The sequence below is a fragment of the Maniola jurtina genome, chromosome 5 (genome assembly GCF_905333055.1).
Source record: "Maniola jurtina chromosome 5, ilManJurt1.1, whole genome shotgun sequence".
NCBI lineage: Eukaryota > Metazoa > Arthropoda > Insecta > Lepidoptera > Nymphalidae > Maniola > Maniola jurtina.
This window is the reverse complement of record NC_060033.1, coordinates 14,594,199-14,614,628: the sequence shown is the minus strand read 5'-3', so window position 1 is coordinate 14,614,628 and position 20,430 is coordinate 14,594,199. Positions and strand designations below refer to the sequence as shown.

General features: G+C 35.3%; 2 protein-coding genes across 2 annotated transcripts; both read right to left on the bottom strand.

Annotated features, from left to right (window-relative positions):
- Nucleotides 1-4,089: 4,089 nt before the first annotated feature.
- Nucleotides 4,090-5,709, bottom strand: LOC123865096. Its single transcript, XM_045905944.1, has one exon. The coding sequence runs from the start codon at nt 5,272-5,274 to the stop codon at nt 4,528-4,530; it is 747 nt and encodes a 248-aa protein (XP_045761900.1). The 5' UTR covers nt 5,275-5,709; the 3' UTR covers nt 4,090-4,527.
- Nucleotides 5,710-6,501: 792 nt separating this feature from the next.
- On the bottom strand, nt 6,502-19,110 carry LOC123865085 (phospholipase A1-like). The gene is made up of 5 exons (XM_045905932.1): nt 18,907-19,110; nt 14,678-14,805; nt 11,632-11,784; nt 10,955-11,108; nt 6,502-8,038 (listed from the first exon to the last, which is right to left on the bottom strand). The coding sequence occupies exons 1-5, from the start codon at nt 18,918-18,920 to the stop codon at nt 7,366-7,368; spliced, it is 1,122 nt and encodes a 373-aa protein (XP_045761888.1). The 5' UTR covers nt 18,921-19,110; the 3' UTR covers nt 6,502-7,365.
- Nucleotides 19,111-20,430: the final 1,320 nt, after the last annotated feature.

Here is a 20,430-nt window from a genome sequence, read left to right as displayed (position 1 = left end):
TCAACTATCACGAAGCCATATCCTCATTTGTATTGCACGCCAGTAATGCACGTTCGTAACGACCACAGAATTGAAAACAAAACAATAGAATTTGTATCTGCTCTTCTATACTAATATTATGAAGAGGAAAGATTTGTTTGCTTGTGGTCGATACCTACTCTCTGAAATTTCTCAACCGATTTCAATAATTCTTTCGCCATTAGAAATCTTCTTTATCTAGACGTAACATAAGTATATCAGATGAGCGTAGCTGGGCAAATCAGCTAGTCACACTTATATTGTAAAGACGAAAGTTCGTGTGTATGTGTGTGTGTTTGTCACTTTATCACGCAAAAACTACCGAACGGAGTTGGCTAAAATTTAGAATGGAGATAGATCATATTCTGGATTAACACATACGCTACTTTTTATCCCAAAAAATTGAAGAGTCCCTATGGGATTTTTAAAAGACCTAGGTATATCCACGCGAATGAAGTCGCGGGCATCAGCTAGTCTTCAATAAGACAGCGTGTCACCAATTTTTAGCAATTCACTTTTGCCACTATTGCCACTTAAACTCGCTACCCGTCGGGTTAAATTAGTTACTCGGTTCTTCTACGAATTCCCTCTTTTCTGCTTTGATCACGTAGAGAAACTCCGAGCACATCTATCTCCATCGCCCCCTGAGCGAATCTATGTTACTATTTCTGTACATATTCTGAATTCGGTGGTATGTATTAAGTATTCCATCTGGTATTACCAAGTTCGGTGATACATATTATTCATAATATATAACAATGCGCATTTGTTTACCAAGTTTGAATTAGAATAATATATGGACACTCATAGCTGTTGTCCCACAAACTATGCTGAATAGTTGGAAGCAGTTTGTGAAATTGTTGGACAGATTTGTATCACTTAAAACTTTAATAAGAGAAGTGTACTCGTAGCACGCTCTATATAAACGTAGTTTGATTCTTATTTGGATACTAGCTTATGGCCGCGACTTCGTCCGCCCACACACTTCGTAGGTACACAAATTTCAAACCCTTAGGGGTAGAATTTTCAAAAATCCTTTCTTAGCGGATGTCTCGGTCATAAAACCTATCTGCAGGCCTTTCAGCCTGATCCGTCCAGTAGTTTGGGATGTGCGTCAGTCAGTCAGTCAGTCACCTTTATATTTATTTAGATTAACCAATCTTAGAACTCAATGCAATTTTGAAGACACGCTCTAGAAACTAATTTATCTGTGGCTGTGGTTTGTGATTTGCCCAGATTACCGTAAAAATATTTAGTTTCAAAGTTACTAAGTTCTAAGGCTTGAAATCTATAGATATTAGAGACTTTGCATAGACTTAAGTTTCAGTTAAAATGAGAAAGATTTATATTATCAGCTATATAACACTGTCTCGTTTTAACAGTGTCTTATGTTTGAACAAAGTCTCTCTATAGCTAGATCTCAGCCTAAGATTTACATAAAATATAATGTAACTTTGAAACTACATAAATAAATAAATAAATAAATAAATAAAGCCTTTATTGCTGAATAAATTTACAATAATTAACTTAAGTCTCGCACTTTGGTTATTTTGCAATCAGCGCGTCCTCCGACGCATAGGCCTCCTCCAGACATTTCCAAACGAATCTATCCCGTGCTTGCCTCGTCCACAATGACCCAGCCGTCTTCTTTATATCATCGGCCCACCGCTTTCTTTGTCTTCCCTTTTTCCGCTTCGAGCCATCCCTAACTTCCCATTCTGTCATAGCTTGGGTCCATTTCTTTGACTTCTCTCGAAGCATGTGTCCAGTCCATCTCCATTTAAGTATTTTTGTTTGGACGACTACATCTTCCAGTTTAGTGATTCGTCTTATATCTTTGCATCTCTTCCTGTCCTTTCTAGTGAAGCCTAACATGCTGCGTTCCATACCTCTTTGGCAAGTCCTAATTTTTTGAAGGGTTTTCTGGGTCAACGCCCATGTTTGGCATCCGTAGGTCAGGGTAGGAAGAATGCAAAGGTTAAAGAGTTTTCTTTTTGAAGACATAGGGTACTGGCAGTTCTTCATGATCTCTTTGAATGACCAATACTTTCTCCACGCGTTTGTTACTCTTCTTTCAATCTCTTGTTCCATTTGATTACTGAACGAAATAAGTTGACCAAGGTATACATATGAGTCTACGTATTCTATCTGTTCGCCCTCCAGTGATATTGTTTCAGTATTACCATTGGTCATAACCTTTGTCTTTGATTTGTTCATCGTCAGTCCCACCTTCCTACTGTTATCTGAGAGTTCTTGTAGCATTTTCTGAAGAGTTGTAGATTTATCGGCAATAAGTATTAGGTCATCCGCAAATCGTAAGTGATTTAGTATAGTTCCATTAATATTGATTCCATAGTTCTGCCAGTCCATGTTTCTGAATACATCCTCCAAAACTGCTGAGAAAATTTTGGGTGAAAGCGGATCTCCTTGCCTGACTCCTTTGCGGATTGGGAATTCTTCTCCAATTTTTTCTAGTTTTATTTGGGCTGAGCAGTTGTTATATATGTTTCTCAGAATTCTTATGTATTTTCTCGCTACTCCTTGATTTTTTAAGGCTTTCCAGATACTATTATGTTCCAATGAGTCAAAAGCCTTAGTGTAATCAACAAATGCTAAATAAACAGTTTTATTATATTCTTGGCATTTTTCAATCAATTGCTTGACTGCATGCATGTGGTCTGCTGTAGAATAGCCTGCTCTAAATCCAGCCTGTTCTATAGGTTGCTGCTCATCAAGTTGGGTTGTTAACCTTTTTAAAATTATTTTCGAAAATATTTTATATAGATTTGACATTAGGCTAATTGGTCTATAATTGCCAATATCGTTTTTATCTCCTTTTTTGTAGATCAAAACAATAATACTCTTGACCCATTGGTCGGGAACTTTTTCTGATGTTAGGATTTCATTAAAAAGGGTTGATAATATTTTTAGATTCTCAGATAGGGTTGATTTGATTATTTCGTTTGATATATTGTCAGGTCCAGGGGATTTACCGATTTTCTGTGTTGCAACTGCTAGTTCAATTTCACTTTCCAGAATAGGTAGTATATCTGTATCATCGACTTCATCTAAGGATAGGTTTTCTGGTTCGCTATTTTGAATAGAGTACAGATGGGTATAATATTCGGTAGCTACGGTCATGATTGATTTTCTTTTCGTTTCCTGCTTGCCATGTACGTTTTTCATATGTGGAATCCAGTCTTTTTTGTCACTCAATTCTTTTAAAGCTTTTTTAATGCCTCCAGTTTTCGCAATATGATAGGTTATGCATTTCATCCTTCGTTTTAAATTGTCCTTTTTAAGGTTATGGCTAATTTGCTTGCTGATATTCGTAATATCTTTCCGAACTTCTATATTTCTCTTATTTTTTAACATTTCTTTCCTTTGTTGTATGAGATGACTTGTTTTTTCACTTATTTCAAGTTTATTGGTTTGTTTAATTCTTCGACATGTTTGTAATTTTTGAATTAAAGAGTCATAGATACTTTGAACCTTACTTTTCCCTGTTAAACTGTTTTGTGTTGGTTGTAATATGCTCAATAATTGTAAGTTATTGCCAAAGTTCCTTCGTGTTTTATTCGGTTCTTTTGCGAATAATGTCGCCCTGACCATTCTATGGTTGCTGTTAAAGTTTAGGTCATGCAGTATGCTTACGTCACAGAAAGTTTTTGGGTTGTTGGTAGCTATATAATCTATTTCATTTCTGTATTTACCATCAGGTGACGACCATGTCCATTTATTTTTTTGATTCTTTTTGAAGAAGCTGTTCATAAATGATAAATTATTTTCAAATGCCATATCTATCATTCTTTGTCCATTGTTATTTCGCAATCCACTACCAAATTTTCCTACGACTTTTCCTTCATTTTCCCTTTGTATTCCAATTTTTCCATTAAAATCTCCCATCACTATCATATTTTTGTGTGTTTCTTGAAGGGTTAGATTTAATTCATTGTAGAATGTATCTTTGTCAGATTTGCTGGCTGTTTCTGTTGGAGCATATATTTGTACAATTGACCATTTATTTTTATATCCAGGCAGATTTATATTGAGAACCGCAATTCTTTCTGATATACCTTTTAGTTCCTCTACGTATTTCTTCAAATGTTTTTTAATCAAAAATCCTACCCCAAACTGTCCCTTGGTTTCTCCTTTATAGTAAAAAATATAGTCTTCATATTCTTCTATGTTGTTTCCGATTCTTCGAACTTCGCTTAATCCTAGTATGTCCCACTTGATATTTTTCAAAGATAATTCTAGCTCAAGTAATTTTTCTGGCGTTCGTAATGATAAGGTATTAAGTGTGGCTATGTAGATTTTTTTGTCTTTTTTTGTACTCTTCTCGGTAGTACCTGGGTTATTTTTCTTTGTTTTGTACTCTGGAGGGTGATGGTCTCTAACCCCCACGGTGACCAACCGGGTTGGGGGGTTTGTGTTGGTGCTATATGATCTTAATGTTACTGTTGTATTATGTTCGTCTTCTTTCCGGTTACCAAAGTGCGCTATTTCCTACAATTTATTTTGTTCTGACAATGATTGTGACCTTGGTCTATACATTTTTTCGAAAGCATTTATTTTATTCAATTTTTTTTTAGGAGCTGCCTTTACTATCTCTGATTCGGTTGCAGAAGCAGATGGAGAAGGAGAAGAAGAGCTTTCCCGCTTCCTTTTGTCGCGGCTTTGGTCTTTTGCTTCTTTCACAATTAGCTTATCCTCTTTTATATAGGCAATGCGTCCTTTTTTCCTTTCTTCCTGTAGTTTTGGGATAAGCTCCTTCCTTTTCGCTAATGTTTCTTTACTAAAGTCTTCATTTATAGAGATTCCTTTTGGTAGTTTCTTTTTGTTTTTCATTATTTCATTTTTCCTCCAATTTGTAGTAAGGCTGACCAAAATTGGTCGAGCTTTTCCCTTCCATAGTCCCAATCTATGTGCTTTTATGATTTCATGTTTTTCTAAAGTTATTTCAAGATTTTCCTTAAATACAACTCGTACGCTGTCTATTGGTTTTGTTTCTGGACTTTCTTCCAACCCAAAAATAACAAGATTGTTTCGCTTCTTTTCTATCTCCATGGACTTTACTTTATCCCGAAGTTGGTGAATTTCCATCTTTAAATTTTCGTTTTCTTGTCTTAAAGGTTTTATCTTTTCATCGATTAGTTCAAGTATATTCTTTGTTACTGCATTTGTTATGGTAACTGTTTGCTGATCCATTTGATCTTTTAGTTTTTCCAATAGAAGTACCATTTGGCCCTCCATTGTAATTTATTTGAAGTAGCAATACTTATTTTTAGGGAATTACAAACTTTTAGTATAGCAACCCTGTATCTGTCAACACAAAATATATTCTTCGTCTGTTTTTTAATGGTTTTTTGCTTTTGTTATATTGGTAGCATTGACTTTTATCTAAATTGATCATGAATCTTGACGTTGAATTGTTTACATGCTGTCACTTGAGACTCCAAATATCAATATGGTGGCCATTGTATGGAAGTGAAATTGTAGTTTTTTGTTGTAATTATTCTACTCACAGCGTTATTAAGTCAAGTGTTTTTTGTTGAAATTGTTTCTCGCGATGCGTGAGGCAACGAAGTATTATTTCACTGGGCCACAGTTCACCGTTTATTGCACTATATTTAGTAAAATTTTGGAGATCAATCAAAAAACGTCCACTCGTTAGCGTACCGGAAACCGGAAAAAAAAAAAAAAAAAACTAACATAAACTGAAACTACATAATATTATTTAAATAAAACGAGTCACGCATATCAGCTAAGTACCTAGACGTCTACAGCACCTACTTAATTATATTTTGCATCAATCGCGTTTATAACAACCGTTCAAATTAAAGTGATTAATGACTGTAGGTACTATTAAAGTTAAATCAGTTTAAGGCTACTTCAATTGAACATTATCCGTGACCGTCTACTTCAACGTACTACAATTAATATGTTAATACGGTAATCGTTATCTAGGTGCACGATTTCCTTTATTTTTTGTACGTTCGAATACTTGACTTGAAATAAAACTTGAATAATTTGACTTGTTTAACAATGGTGTTTTGCTCCCGTTTCTAGAATGCTAAAAATTGTCAAAGATTGAAAATCGTTGATCAATTATTATTTTTAACCCCCGACTCAAAAAGAGGGGTGTTATAAGCTCGACGTGTGTATATGTGTATCTACCTGTGTATCTGTCTGTGGCATCGTAGCTCCTAAATTAATGAACCGATTTTAATTTAGTTGTTTTTGTTTGGCCGATTGAGTGTTCTTAGCTAAGTATAATCCAAGAAAATCGGTTCAGCTGTTTGAAAGTTATCAGCTCTTTTCTAGTTACTGTAACCTTCACTTGTCGGGGATGTTATAAATTTTTAATTTACACTTGTCATTGTGGTTTTCAAAAAAGGTGATATTTTGTTAATTTATTTAAATTAGGTTATGTATGTACAGTAATCATTTTTGCGTAAATAATTATTTTAATCATTGATATCAGCTTTTAAATATGTTTTGGACCATAAAGGTCAAAATTAATATTTTAATAATAGATAAAATCTTGACCTATTAAAAAGAATTATTAAAAACTATTTTTCTAATCTCGATGCAAGGATATCATATGATAATATTACTACAATATCCTTGTATCAATGGTAAAACCCTAACCGAATTAATTATTTTTTACTTTTACAATGCAATCGACGACGCCTTAAAACTATATTAATTTAATAATGTACTTATCAAAATTATTTATTATCTCTTATCCTAACTGACGAATATCACGATTACCTAACAATCATCCAAATTACAAGTTAATTTAAAGACTAGAATAATCTCTTCGTTGTATTTATTAAATACATCGAGGACTATCTCCATTATATCAAAATAAGAATCGATGAAATTACTGTCAGTAAACTCACAATAGGTATAATATCATAAAATATACTACTTTATTACGTATGGATAAACTGCTAAACTTATTTTATTACTATTGCCCCATTTTCTTGTTTTACAACCTAGTTTGTATTGTACTTAACTTTAAGTTACTGCATTGCTACCAACTACGCATTCACTTATTTTCGGATCTATTATTTATCTATCCAATATAAAAAGTTCTATTTTACCATATCAAAATAAGAAGAAATGACGTCTTTATCAATTTTAAATAATTACTAGAAAAACGTCTGCTTTTATTGCTTTTAAAAGCTTCTATAGGTATTAACATTCATTATTTTTTCAAATTACATCATCACATGAATTTGTAATGTTGTCAACCTCCATTCAACACCTGGATTCATCCGGAAGCTACATCAACTTCATTCAATTTTAACACATTTTTTCTATTCATACTTAAATTACCTATACCTGAAAATTATCGTCAGAGTTAATTTTCCTAATAAAGGATAAGAAAACTTCATTCTCTTCTTTCAATCCTTCCTTCCCTTTAAAATATGGGAACTCATTGTGCGTTTGCAGATAATATATACCAGGCTTGTTGAAATCAGCTGCTAAACCTACATAATTTAGTTTGGTATTATTATAACACTTAGCGAACCTAGCTTCTTGTACTGTATGGCATTCAACACCAATAAATTTCTTAGGATGTTCGATAGCTTGCCACCAATATAAGATCGCTCGAATATGACTGCACATAACTAGGCACGGTATGTATGGGATATCACTTGGTTGAAATTCTCCTCCGTTTACGTAAAAATCTATATGTCCTAGCCTTTCTGCTATACCGAACCCGTCAATATTAGTATGGATTATATCTACTTTTGCTGCATCTGAAATGTCAAGTCTTTCTGTAGGTGGTAACGATCTATAGCAAGGTCCAGCTGGATCTAGACCTGTTATTCTAGAAGGTTTCTTTCCAGTGGCTGCATAGAAATATTTGGCTGCATGGCCCACTACGTGAGCTCCAAGGCTGGCTCCCACTAATTCTAATTCTTCAGCTTTGAGTCCGTAGTCCGTCAGTTTGACTAGGAACTCGCCGATTTTCTTGCCGATGTATCTTGTTAGACGGACCGATCTGGAATTAAATATTTACTGAGGATTACTCCATAATCTTTTTTTTTTCTTTTTTATTATTATTTATTTGAACCGAACAATAATTCCACTTGATATCCTGAAACTCTCGAGTTTATGTGGATATCAAGTTTATTCAGTTAAATTCGAATGTGTGGTTGGCATCTTTGTAATGCATTCGTGCATTGCGATGTTTGCTCATTGAACCATCGAACACAATATTATCAAGGAGATATTTGCAATTTGCTCGTTTAGATAGGTATATGATGTTATTATTCATACTAACATTATGAATGCGAAAGTGTCTAGCTGTTTGTTACCTTTTCACAGCCCATCCGTTTAACTTATTTTGACTTTGTTACAGAATTAGCTCGCATCCTGGAGACCATCAAGATGACATAGGCTTTTTAAGTTTTACCTACCCTGAAAATTAAAGATCCCATGGGATTTTTAAAATTGATGGGGATTCATCAGTCAATTCATAAAATCACACTAATATCACTCTTCACACTGATATTATAAAGGCGAAAGTATGTGTGTATGTATGTGTGTGTATATGTTTGTTACTCTTTCACGCAAAAACTACTGAACGGATTTGGCTGAAATTTGATATGGAGATAGATAATACCCTGGATTAGCGTATAGGCTACTTTTTATTAAAATCAAAAAGTTCCCACGAGATTTCGAAAAACCTAAATCCACGCGGACGAAGTCACGGGCATCAGTCAGTAATCATAATAACATTCATTGCAAATGAAATGCATTGTATCATTGTTATAATGGAAATCTATTGTAGTCGGCATTTCAGATCAGATTACTTATTGCTATTTAAATACCTACCTGAATTGTTAAGAGGGGTCTCTCCGTCACTCGCTTCATACAAACGTAGTTCCAATTTCATTTGAATATTCAGCCACCAAAGTCCATGAAATTTTGCAGACATATTCTAGAAACTAATACCTATGTCTGTGGTTTTCCAGATTTCTGTTAAAATATTCGGTTTCAAAGTTACGCGGTCTTAAAAATTTACATACAAATCTTTGAGCCCCTGTAATTTTAAAACTACATATTTTTAGAAAAATCTAAAACACCACAGACACAGATATTAGTTTCTAGAATATGTCTGCAAAATTTCATGGACTTTGGTTGCTTAGTATTCAAATGAAATTGGAACTACGATTGTATGAAACGAGTGGAAACGAGTGACGGAGAGAGCCCTGTTAACGGAGAGAGCCCGGTTAAATGTTAAGAGGGCTCTCTCCGTCACTCGTTTCATACAATCGTAGTTCCAATTTCATTTGAATATTAAGCAACCAAAGTCCATGAAATTTTGCAGACAAATTCTAGAAACTAATATCTATGTCTGTGGTTTTCCAGATTTCGGTTAAATTATTCGGTTTGAAAGTTACGCGGTCTTAAAAATTTACATACAAATCTTTGAGCCCCTGTAATTTTAAAACTACATATTTTTAGAAAAATCTAAAACACCACAGACACAGATATTAGGTTCTAGAATATGTCTGCAAAATTTCATGTACTTTGGTTGCTTAATATTCAAATGAAATTGGAACTACGATTGTATGAAACGAGTGGAAACAAGTGACGGAGAGAGCCCTGTTAATGTCGATGAATATAAGGGATAATAAAATAACAAAAAAATGTTTATAGTGTACCTATTAATGTTATTTTTCCACTATGTTGATTTCAGTTAAGTACAGATATTATGTTTAATTTAATTGGTTTATTTACTGATTTCGCGTCGTCTCATAAAACACCAAGGTCAGATTTTGAAATACAACAACAATGCTCTAAGCTAACTGGTAAAAAATGGTCTAATGTCTAGATTACTGGTAAACAGAGACCAGCTAAACGATACCATACGATGTAACAAAGAAATAAAGAATCACAAGGAGCCGCTTGATTCAGGCGGCGCAAGACGATGGCGTGGTGGGTATCTGTCAGTTGATCGATTGGTTGATGATACCAACGACGAAGGTGTATTATCAGCTAAGGTTCCCAGTTCAGCTAGTTTACTTATCCATACTAATATGCGAAAATCCATGCGAAAGTGTGTCTGTCTGTCTGTCTGTCTGTTTGCTACCTTTTCACGGCCCAATAGTTTAACCGATTCTAACGAAATCCGAAATCCGGAAAATCAAAGAGTTCCCACGGGATTCCTAAAGACCCATCCGCTTAACCGACTTGTATGAAATTTGGTACCGAGGTAGCTTACGTCTCTGTAATTGACATAGGCAACTTTTTATCCCGGAAAATCATACAGTTCCCACGGGATCTTTAAAAACCTAAATCCACGCGGACGAAGTCGCGGGCCTCCTCTAGTAATGTATATTTTATGAAAAAATAAATATAAAGCGCCAAATTTTTCTACCAAAATGGCATGGATAGGGTTTGGAATACTTTTCCAAGGGTTTGTGTTTCCTGCCAATTATAATCCGGGTATCTTTAAACAAGGGTGAATAGGCACCTTCTAGGCAAACGCGTCCCATCTTAGGCCACATCCACACTTCCCATCAGGTGTGTAGTGGTCAAGCGTGCGCCTATAGTCAATAAAAAAATTATCCAAATATATTTGTACCATTTTGTATTGTTAACTACCTACTTTAACTAACCACATACTTTGTAACTACATATAAGCTAATGAAAGAGAAATATGCAGTGCTCAACCGAGCTATCAAGCATATCTTCTATCGTATTGTTATCTTTTTTGTTGAAAATACAAAAATTAAAAAAAAAGATCACCAAACACCACAGAACGTAAAAAAATTAGTGATTTTAAGCTTATTTCGTGGATTAAAAACATATTATTGTAACTGTTACACGGGTATTGTAAAAATGGGACATACAGATAAAAAAGTTTTAGCCAAACGTAAAATTTTAAAGGCAGATAAAAAAAACTTACTTGGGATAAATATACGTAAGGAAATCAAAGGTCTCAGTAATAAGGACATTGTAGCCACGCTTGGAGTAAGCGGTGCCGATGGCCTGGCTTTGAGGAAACACCGAACTGTCCAAGAAGCCAACCGCATAAAGCACCGTTTTCTTATTTTTGAAATCTGGAAACACAAACAGAACTGCTTTCATGCTTAGAAATGGAGACTGAATCACGTTACTTTTCCTCACAAAAATAAACAAGTGTGAATTAAAAAATAACACCCCCGATAAGTGAAGGTTACAATAGCTGGAAAAGAGCTGATAACTTTCAAACGGCTGAACCGATTTTCTTGGATTATAAGTAGCTAAGAACACTCTCGATCAAGCCACCTTTCAAACAAAGAAAACTAAACTAAAATCGGTTCATTAGTTTCTGGTTTAAGACATTTATTGTTTCAATAAATGGAACTTACAGGCTATGTTACAAAGTACAAAATTACATCAGTTTAGGAGTTACAATGCCACAGACAGATGCACAGATTCACACGTCAAACTTATAACACACCTCTAAATCTGTTTCGTTTTAACTGAAGCTGTCTTAGCAACGTCAAAGTACGCTCTTTAGATCTCAGTCAGTGTAGTTGCACGATCCTGAGAAGATAATATCCAGCAATCGATAGTCGAATGAATGGATGGATATCTCACCTATGGTCTTCTCTTTAGCAATGGACCTGTGTGCGGTCAGGATGGGGAACTGTTTCCTCAACACCTGGCCCTTATCCGACATCCGGTGAACGATGATCTGCAACATCTTCATCATCACCGGGGTTATGCTCGCGTTCTTCGTTACTCCTGGACCTGGAACCAGAAGAATTGTGCTCGTTGGGTTCCGTACGCAAATGGTAGCAAAACGGGACTATAGCAGCAATGTAGTCAATGTCAAATGAGTTTGATGGCTTTCATTTATTAACAGGGCTCTCTTCGTCACTTGCTTCCACTCGCTTCATACAATCGTAGTTCCAATTTCATTTGAATATTAAGCAACCAAAGTCCATGAAATTTTGCAGACATATTCTAGAAACTAATATCTGTGTCTGTGGTGTTTTAGATTTTTCTAAAAATATGTAGTTTTAAAATTACAGGGGCTCAAAGATTTGTATGTAAATTTGTAAGACTGCGTAACTTTGAAACCGAATATTTTAACAGAAATCTGGAAAACCATAGACATAGATATTAGTTTCTAAAATATGTCTGCAAAATTTCATGGACTTTGGTTGCTTAATATTCAAATGAAATAGGAACTACGATTGTATGAAGCGAGTAAAAGCGAGTGACAGAGAGAGCCCTCTTAACGACTAGCTGATGCCCGCGACTTCGTCCACGTGGATTTTGAAATCCCGCGGGAACTCTTTGATTTCCGGGATAAAAAGTAGCCTATGTGTTAATCCAGGGACAATCTATAGCCAAATCCGTCCATTAGTTTTTGCGTGATTGCGTAACAAACATCCAAACATACAAACGTCCAAACATCCACACTTTCACATTTATAATATTATATTAGGATTACTGAGGTTGAGATTTATAGAGCTCTTTGACTCTCCTCAGACTGAAGACACTGTTAAAACGGGACAGCGTTATATCGCTAGCATAAATCTGTCTCGTTTTAACTGAAACTTAAGTCTGAGCAAAGTTTAAGTGCGTTCTATAAATCTGAAACTTAATTAGCGAATCATCCCTCAGATCACTGGATATAACCCATCCGTATAAATAAGCAGAGTCAAAAGGTATCCAAGTTACAAGGGCTCAAAGTTTACATACAAATCTCTTGAGAAACTTTTAAAAACTTTGTTTGTATGAAACGCGTATTGGAGGCTGATCGAGCGCTCAAAAGAGATTCCTCAGAGATGACGTGATCTTGTTAAGAGGGCTCTCTCCGTCACTCGTTTCATACAATCGTAGTTCCAATTTCATTTGAATATTAAGCAACCAAAGTCCATGCAGACATATTCTAGAAACTAATATCTGTGTCTGTGGTTTTCCAGATTTCTGTTAAAATATTCGGTTTCAAAGTTAAACGGTCTTAAAAAATTTCATACAAATCTTTGAGCCCCTGTAATTTTAAAACTACATATTTTTAGAAAAATCTAAAACACCACAGACACAGATATTAGTTTCTAGAACCAATATGTCTGCAAAATTTCATGGACTTTGGTTGCTTAATATTCAAATGAAATTGTAACTACGATTGTATGAAACGAGTGACGGAGAGAGCCCTGTTAATAATCAAAATGTTAGGTGAAAAACAATAGGATGTTTAATATATGGACATATTAAATCGGTTATCGGTCGAGGTTTAATGTCCTGATTGTTTTGATGCTATTCGGACGAGAAGGTAATGTTACATAAGCAGGTAGACACTAAATGACTAGGTCATGTAAATCAGGTCTTAAAGGCTGCTGCAGACATGACGCGTAGTGGAATTCTAGAAGCTGAATATAAGGAACTGTTCAAAGCTGTCAATACTGCCGAGCGTATTAGGTATATTATGTACAAGAAATCGTAGGATTAGTATAAGATCGGTATTACTTCAAAATTGATACAATTTTAGTTTCCAAACCTACGAACGTACGAAAAGTAAAATGAATCCTAACAGACTTTTCAAATCTCAAGTGTGTCCATTGGATACATTGTCCAAACATCTACAGCCAATGGTCTAAGAGGAAGTTTGCTAAATAATTAATATCTGTCGCACTTTGGTCTACGCATAATTAGACTTTAGAACAAAAAGAAAGGGTTATTTACTTTAGGCTAAACTGTTTGACGCTTGATGTCAGTGAGTGAAAAAATCTTATACTAAAGTAAGGGCTCTATACTAGGTACTATTCACTGTTGATTCTTGTGTTAAAAAGCTTGCATCCGTTCAGTGTATCGTTCAACAGCCCAATCAAGATCAAAATTAAAATTCAAAATATTTTTATTCAATTAGACTTTTGCAAGTACTTTTGAATGGTCAAAAGCATGTACCACTGGTTCGGAATGCCTTTCCTACCGAGAAGAACCAGCAAGAAACTCGGCTGGATCAATGCGACAATGCTTTCTTGCGTCATTTACATCGACAAAATGTATCAATATCCGCGGAAAAACTTGTCACAACTTTCTGCTAGGGCTCACGGTTGCAGCCCAAGCAGAAAGTTAGTTAGTCTTACGTCCCGCGTTGTTTTTGACCAAGCTCAGGCAAGATTTTATTAATTAAACCAGTTCTACTAGTTATTCCTTTATGGTTTACAAAGGTCAGCGTAAAAATAAGTGGATTACTGGTTTATTACCAGTTTTTTTTTTATTTACCTAGTTTCACTTTCGTTCATTTGCCCCAAATCTTACTAAGGATTTTCAGTTTTTTCTGTTACGATACATTGTAATTTACAGCCTATGCTACTTTTGAAAAAACTAAGTAGCTTTATAGCTAAGCTAAGAAGTAGCTTTCTATGGTGGAAGACTTCTTAAAATCGGTTCAGTAGTTTCAGAACTCATTGATTACATACAGACAAACAAATCTTTCTCTTTATTAGAAGGTAATTAGTATACATAGATTAAACTGATTTTTGTGATTCTTCGTTGTTTTTAACCGCTAAGAAAGGATTTTTGAAAGTTCAAGCCCAGAAGGTAAAATAAGGGTTTGTGTGAAAAAGGCGACGCCGACGAAGTTGTGGGCATAAGCTAGTTTTATATGATTTTGAGAGAAAATACTTACATTCTGGTAATAATCCGGCTGGATAACCGATCTCTGGACGTGGCTCAAACCCACTGATGGGCAACGGTCCCAGAAATAGCAGGAATATCGAGATGTGTAGAGCAGTCCGTACCACGCCGTGCATCTTTCTGTATAGAAGATAAAATATTTTCACTTCAAGATTTTTTGCTCCGTTGTATTAGGAGGTACCTGATGTTATTCGATTAGAAACAGAAAAGTTGCATTATTCATTACTAGATGATGCCTGCGACTTTGTGTAGAATTAGGTTATTTTTAATCCCGTGGGAACTCTTCGCTTTTCTGGGATAAAAAGTAGCCTATGTCCGACTCCGAGATGCAAGCTATGTGTAACTCTGTACCGAACAAAACCGGTTAAACTGTTGGGCCGTGAAAAGCTAACAGACAGACAGACACACTTTCGGATTTATAATATTAGTGTGGAATTACAATCTCAATTGTTGTGATTGGCATTTATGATATTTTACTGCAACAATATATTTCAGCCAATAGTAAGAGCGTGTCGGCCAATCAGACGTGATTGCGATTGTCACACTGCATAGCTGTCAAACTATCGTGGTAGGGGTGTGGTAGCACGTAGGGCCCCGCTTTAAATCACATTAGATAATAAATGACAAATGACTCATCTATTGATTAACCAGTTAGGCCTACCCACATATTATTTATTTATAGGTGATACTGCCTTCACCACGAATGACCTTGTATTCATAGGTATGATGGATTATGGATGTATTCCATCCACCCAGTCGATTTGGACATTGGCTCAAGGCCATTTTTAACCGACTTTAAAAAAAGGAGCAGGTTCTCAATTCGTCGGAATCTTTTTTTTTTAACTTCATCATGACTGAACATCTAAGAATGCATTTTTTTAATTTTACAGTTAACTTACCAGTCGCTGAATTTTAAAAAGTACCGTTGAGGCTTAACACCTTAGCATGATTTAAAAGTAATAAATAAGATGCGCTCACTGAGGGTTCCGTAACTGGATAAAAATTTATGAATAGTTATCAATAGGTATATTAAATTAATCTACCGTTGCAATACCCTTTTATTTGAGATCGTAAAATTTAGAAGATTTCTAAAAAATCCTACAAAATTTCGATTGAAGCCTTCATCGCTTTGCAAATTTCAGAGGTTAGTTTAGAATGTAGACTGAAAATTAAGCCCTTTTTTTCGACAAATTGAAATAATTTAATTTAATTTAAATTAAAACAACTTTATTGTAACAAAATTACAAAGACAGAATATAAATGATACACTTAATTAAACAAATGGCGACCTTATCACTAAAGTATCTCTTCCAGGATAATATTTTTTTTCGAATTATTTCATTACTTACCTACTTAATCTTGGAATAGATATTAGACGAAAAAAACAACTGTGACGGACAGACGGACGGGCGGACTTAGTCGCATCATGAGAGTTCCTTTTTAGCGTTTTAATACGGAACCCTAAAAAGGTATTTTCGCTCTTAGTATTTTTAATTTGAGCTGCATAACTTAGGCGGGACCTGGGCCCCGGGGTAACGAACGATTCGGTAACATCGCGTGGTACGAAAGGTCATTGATCTCTTTGTTTTTATAATACCTATGTAATATCTTAAAATAACTGCAAAATATATTATTATGTAAATAACATCCGAAGCTCTTTTAGGATTAAGTTTTATGGTAAGAACCTAAATAAATTCATTTACATTTTTTGGATTACAACTTAGCTTCGCGGATAATTTTGAAAATAGGTAGAACGAAATTATCCTAAACATAAAATTTATATTGTCGGTTGGGTGAACTTGTGAGTTTTATAATGATTTAAGTACTTACCTACTTATTTATAACTTAGGTATTTACATAAAAATAATATTGTATGGTCGTTTTTTCGTTAACTGTTCATTCAAGCATCGTTCATTTATAATTGTTTTAAATTATGGATACATTTTGAAGAGATTCGTACCTAGAAGAACCAGAATAACTGATATACCTCAACGGGTTACGAAGCTGAAGTGGAACATTACAACCTTCAAACCCCCCTTTTAACTATAGCCTCAATAGCTCAACGGTTATAATTAGGAGCGGACTGAAATCCGAAAGTAGGCGGTTCAAATCTTCCAGCTCCACTTTTAACTTTCTGCGAAAAAAAAATATGAAACCCACCTCAGGTTTTCATAATCCTTTCTCAAAGTCTTACACTTTATAAAGAACTTACCTGCCAAACTTAAAGGCTTTAAAATTGAGGAGGATATTGAACCAAACGAATGTGATCAGAAGTATCCGATCTAATTACTTTATTCTTATATCCAAACGTTTTTGGGACACCTGCATAAATCCTAGCAAAACAGCCTAAAGCTGTACTAAGCTAATACTTCTGGGGTGCCAGCCAGGTACCTCCCAGTGTGCTCGGGTGCTGCTAGTCCCTTTTGGATACGCCCGAGGGTAAAAGGTGTATTCGGGCTGTTGTGCCCCAGTAACATGGCTTATCATTTCTCTTCTGGGATATTGTTAGCTATGGCCAATGACCTGGCCATAGCTTATGCCTATTAGTTATAATATTATAGGGAGGTATTTTCCCCAAAGACTTTGCAATTTGGCATTGTAAGATCTACATCTTCTGAGGATGCTCCGGTGTCGAGGCGAAACGTGCGTCGAGTGGTTTTGGGATTTGTATGGTGCAGCGTGATGGTAGTGCGTACTGCGTATTGCTTGCTTGGTGGCTGGCTTTTCCTGCATGTTTATCAGTGGGAGGGCGGGCGGTGCATATCGCATGCTGCATGTTGCACCATACAGATTTATCTGGTTTAGCGGATTATAGCAAATTAAGCTTTTGGTTCCTTGTATACTATCATGATTCATGGACTTCCGCAAAATAACGCCTTCTTCTATAGGACACAATAATATATATTAAGTATATTTCTTTTTTCTAAGGATTGTTAAATTAATGTATATACTTACTGTATATAATAAAATAATTATACCTAGGTACCTACCTATTATACTAGACTAGCTGACGCCCGCGACTTCGTCCGCGTGGATTTAGGTTTTTTGAAATCCCGTGGGACTCTTTGGTTTTTTGGGATAAAAAGTAGCCTATGTGCTAATCCAGGATATTATCTATCTCCATTCCGAATTTCAGCCAAATCCGTCCAGTAGTTTTTGCGTGAAGGAGTAACAAACATACACACACACACACACACACACACACACACACACACACACACACACACACACACACACATACAAACTTTCGCCTTTATAATATTAGTGTGAAGTGTGATTTTACGTTTTACCATAGAATAAAAAATTATGTGACATTATTTTAATAGGCCAGCCCGTAATTTTAAACTAGTTATGTTAAATTAAAAATCCTGCTGCATAATGTTGCTAATACACTTTATGCCTTAAATGCCTACTAAGCGTATTAAAGTATGTACCTAGCTTTAATGGAAATAATAGGTAGTTACGTACTTAGCTATTATTTTATCACAAGCTTCTACCCGCGATTCTGTCGTAGATTATGAGATTTTCAGGAATCCCGAGGAAACAATTTATAAAAGGGATATTTATACTATTTAATCCTGGGATGAAAAAGTACCGTGTCCCATTCCAAGTAGGTAAGTACCTACTTACCTAATTAGAACCGATTTCTCAGTCGTAAAAAAACTTTTATCTGAGGGATAAATTTGACGACGTTTTGACAGATTTTCTATAGAAAAAATGTCAAACCTCTTTATCCCTCATGTAAAAGTTATTCGACTATTGAAAAATCATCCTTAGGGTTTTTTTTGTTTTGCACCGTATTGAGACCGCGTAAGGGCGTGTACGTGCATTCATTCGTATGAAATTCGTTTTCGTGATTCGTGAAAATACGACTCAGTGTGAAAACATCGCGTATGTAAAAACACGTTACCATTAACTAAATACCATTTAAATAGCATTCACTTACCAGGGCTAAATATTTTTAAAATTGCGATTTCTTTTTTTTACTGTTGCAAACTTTTTAGGTAGTGTTAAATTCCCTATACCTACTTAATAAAAATAATTCGGTAGGTACGTATGTACTAAGGATATTTTTCTAAAAATAATCAAATGAAATCAATGCCTAACTAGATTACCAATCTCTTATCATCTAATGTGCATCATAGTTAAATAAATATTTAAAAATCGAATCCGCAAATGCATGCAACTTTTTAAATTGAAACAAATAAAGAATTGACCAACCTTTTTGGTTCCATTCGCTTCTAAGCAAGGGAAAAGAGTTCGCACATTTTTTTTTTAATTCACATTGCTCAAAAAGTTTATACTTATTTTTTTTTTACTTCGATATTATAATCTGTATCGATGAATTTAAAATTGGAACGCGTCGGTTGCGAAAGACGTTGCACGCTCGCGGCAGACTTCTGACTACCCGATACTCAAGTTTAAGGGCAAGGATACGAATATGTTCAGCCTACCGCGGAGGTCGCCGGCCACATTGTTAGAAAATTTATTAGTTATTATAAAAACATAAAAAAAATACCTGTCTATGCAAATAGTTATTTACTTTCGTGTTATGTGCCTAAAGCGGGCTGCGAGCTTTCTCAGGCAATTTATAGGGTTCTGTACCAAAATGTTAAACAAGCCGTAGTTAAATAAATCAGTCAAGGGCGAGTAGGGTTCGCACGTGAAGGGTACCGTACAAGAAATATCATTGTACAAGAAACAACACTTTTTTATTTTCGGAGGCTGTGCGCGTTTGCGGTGCGTTCCCTCCCCGATTGCCATTTCATCCTGTCGCGTATTATCCATCCATATTAATATTATAAATGCGAAAGTGTATCTGTCTGTCTGTGTGTCTGTCTATCTTTCTGCAAGCTTTTCACACCCCAACAGTTTAAACGATTTTGCTGAAATTTGGTACAGAATTATCTTACATTCCGAGGAAGGACATATTAGGTATGCTATTTTTTATCCCGGAAAATCAAAGAGTTCCCACGGGATTCTTAAAGGCCCATCCGATTAACCGATTTATATGAAATTTGGTGCAGAGTTGGAAATTGAGATGAGGGATTAAAAAATAAATAAATCCAACCAACCAACGCGGACCAAGTCGCGGGCATCAGCCAGTAGATTATTATAAAAGTCAAGGAAAAATAGTACCCTAGGTTTCCAAGGCTACATCCTGCATCAACTGCATTCTTTTGGATGCAGGTGTGCTCGTATATAATTATAATAAGGTCCAGTAAGGACCTACTTATTTAAACTGGAATTTAATAGGTTAGTAGTTACTCTGTTGATGCGTTGTTATTCTTACTCTTGTTGTTGTTTATATAAAACTTTCTGATGCCCGCGACTTCGTTCGCGTGGATTTAAGTTTTTCAAAATCCCGTGTGAACTCTTTGATTTTCCGGGGTAAAAAGTAGCCTATGTGGTAATGCAGTGTATTGTCTATGTCCATTACAAATTTCAACCAAATCCGTTTGGTATTTTTTGCCTGAAAGAGTAACAAACATACACTCACACATACATAAACACAAACTTTGATCTTTATAATATTAGTTTGAAGTATGGATAAGTGAAGCTACCGTGAAATCACTATTTTTAGGGTCCCGTACCTCAAAAGGAAAAACCCTTATAGGATCACTTTGTTGTCCGTCTGTCTGTCTGTTTGTCCGTCGTGTCTGTCAAGAAACCTATAGGGTACTTCCCGTTGACCTAGAGTCATGAAATTTGGTAGGTAGGTAGGTCTTATAGCACAAGTACAGG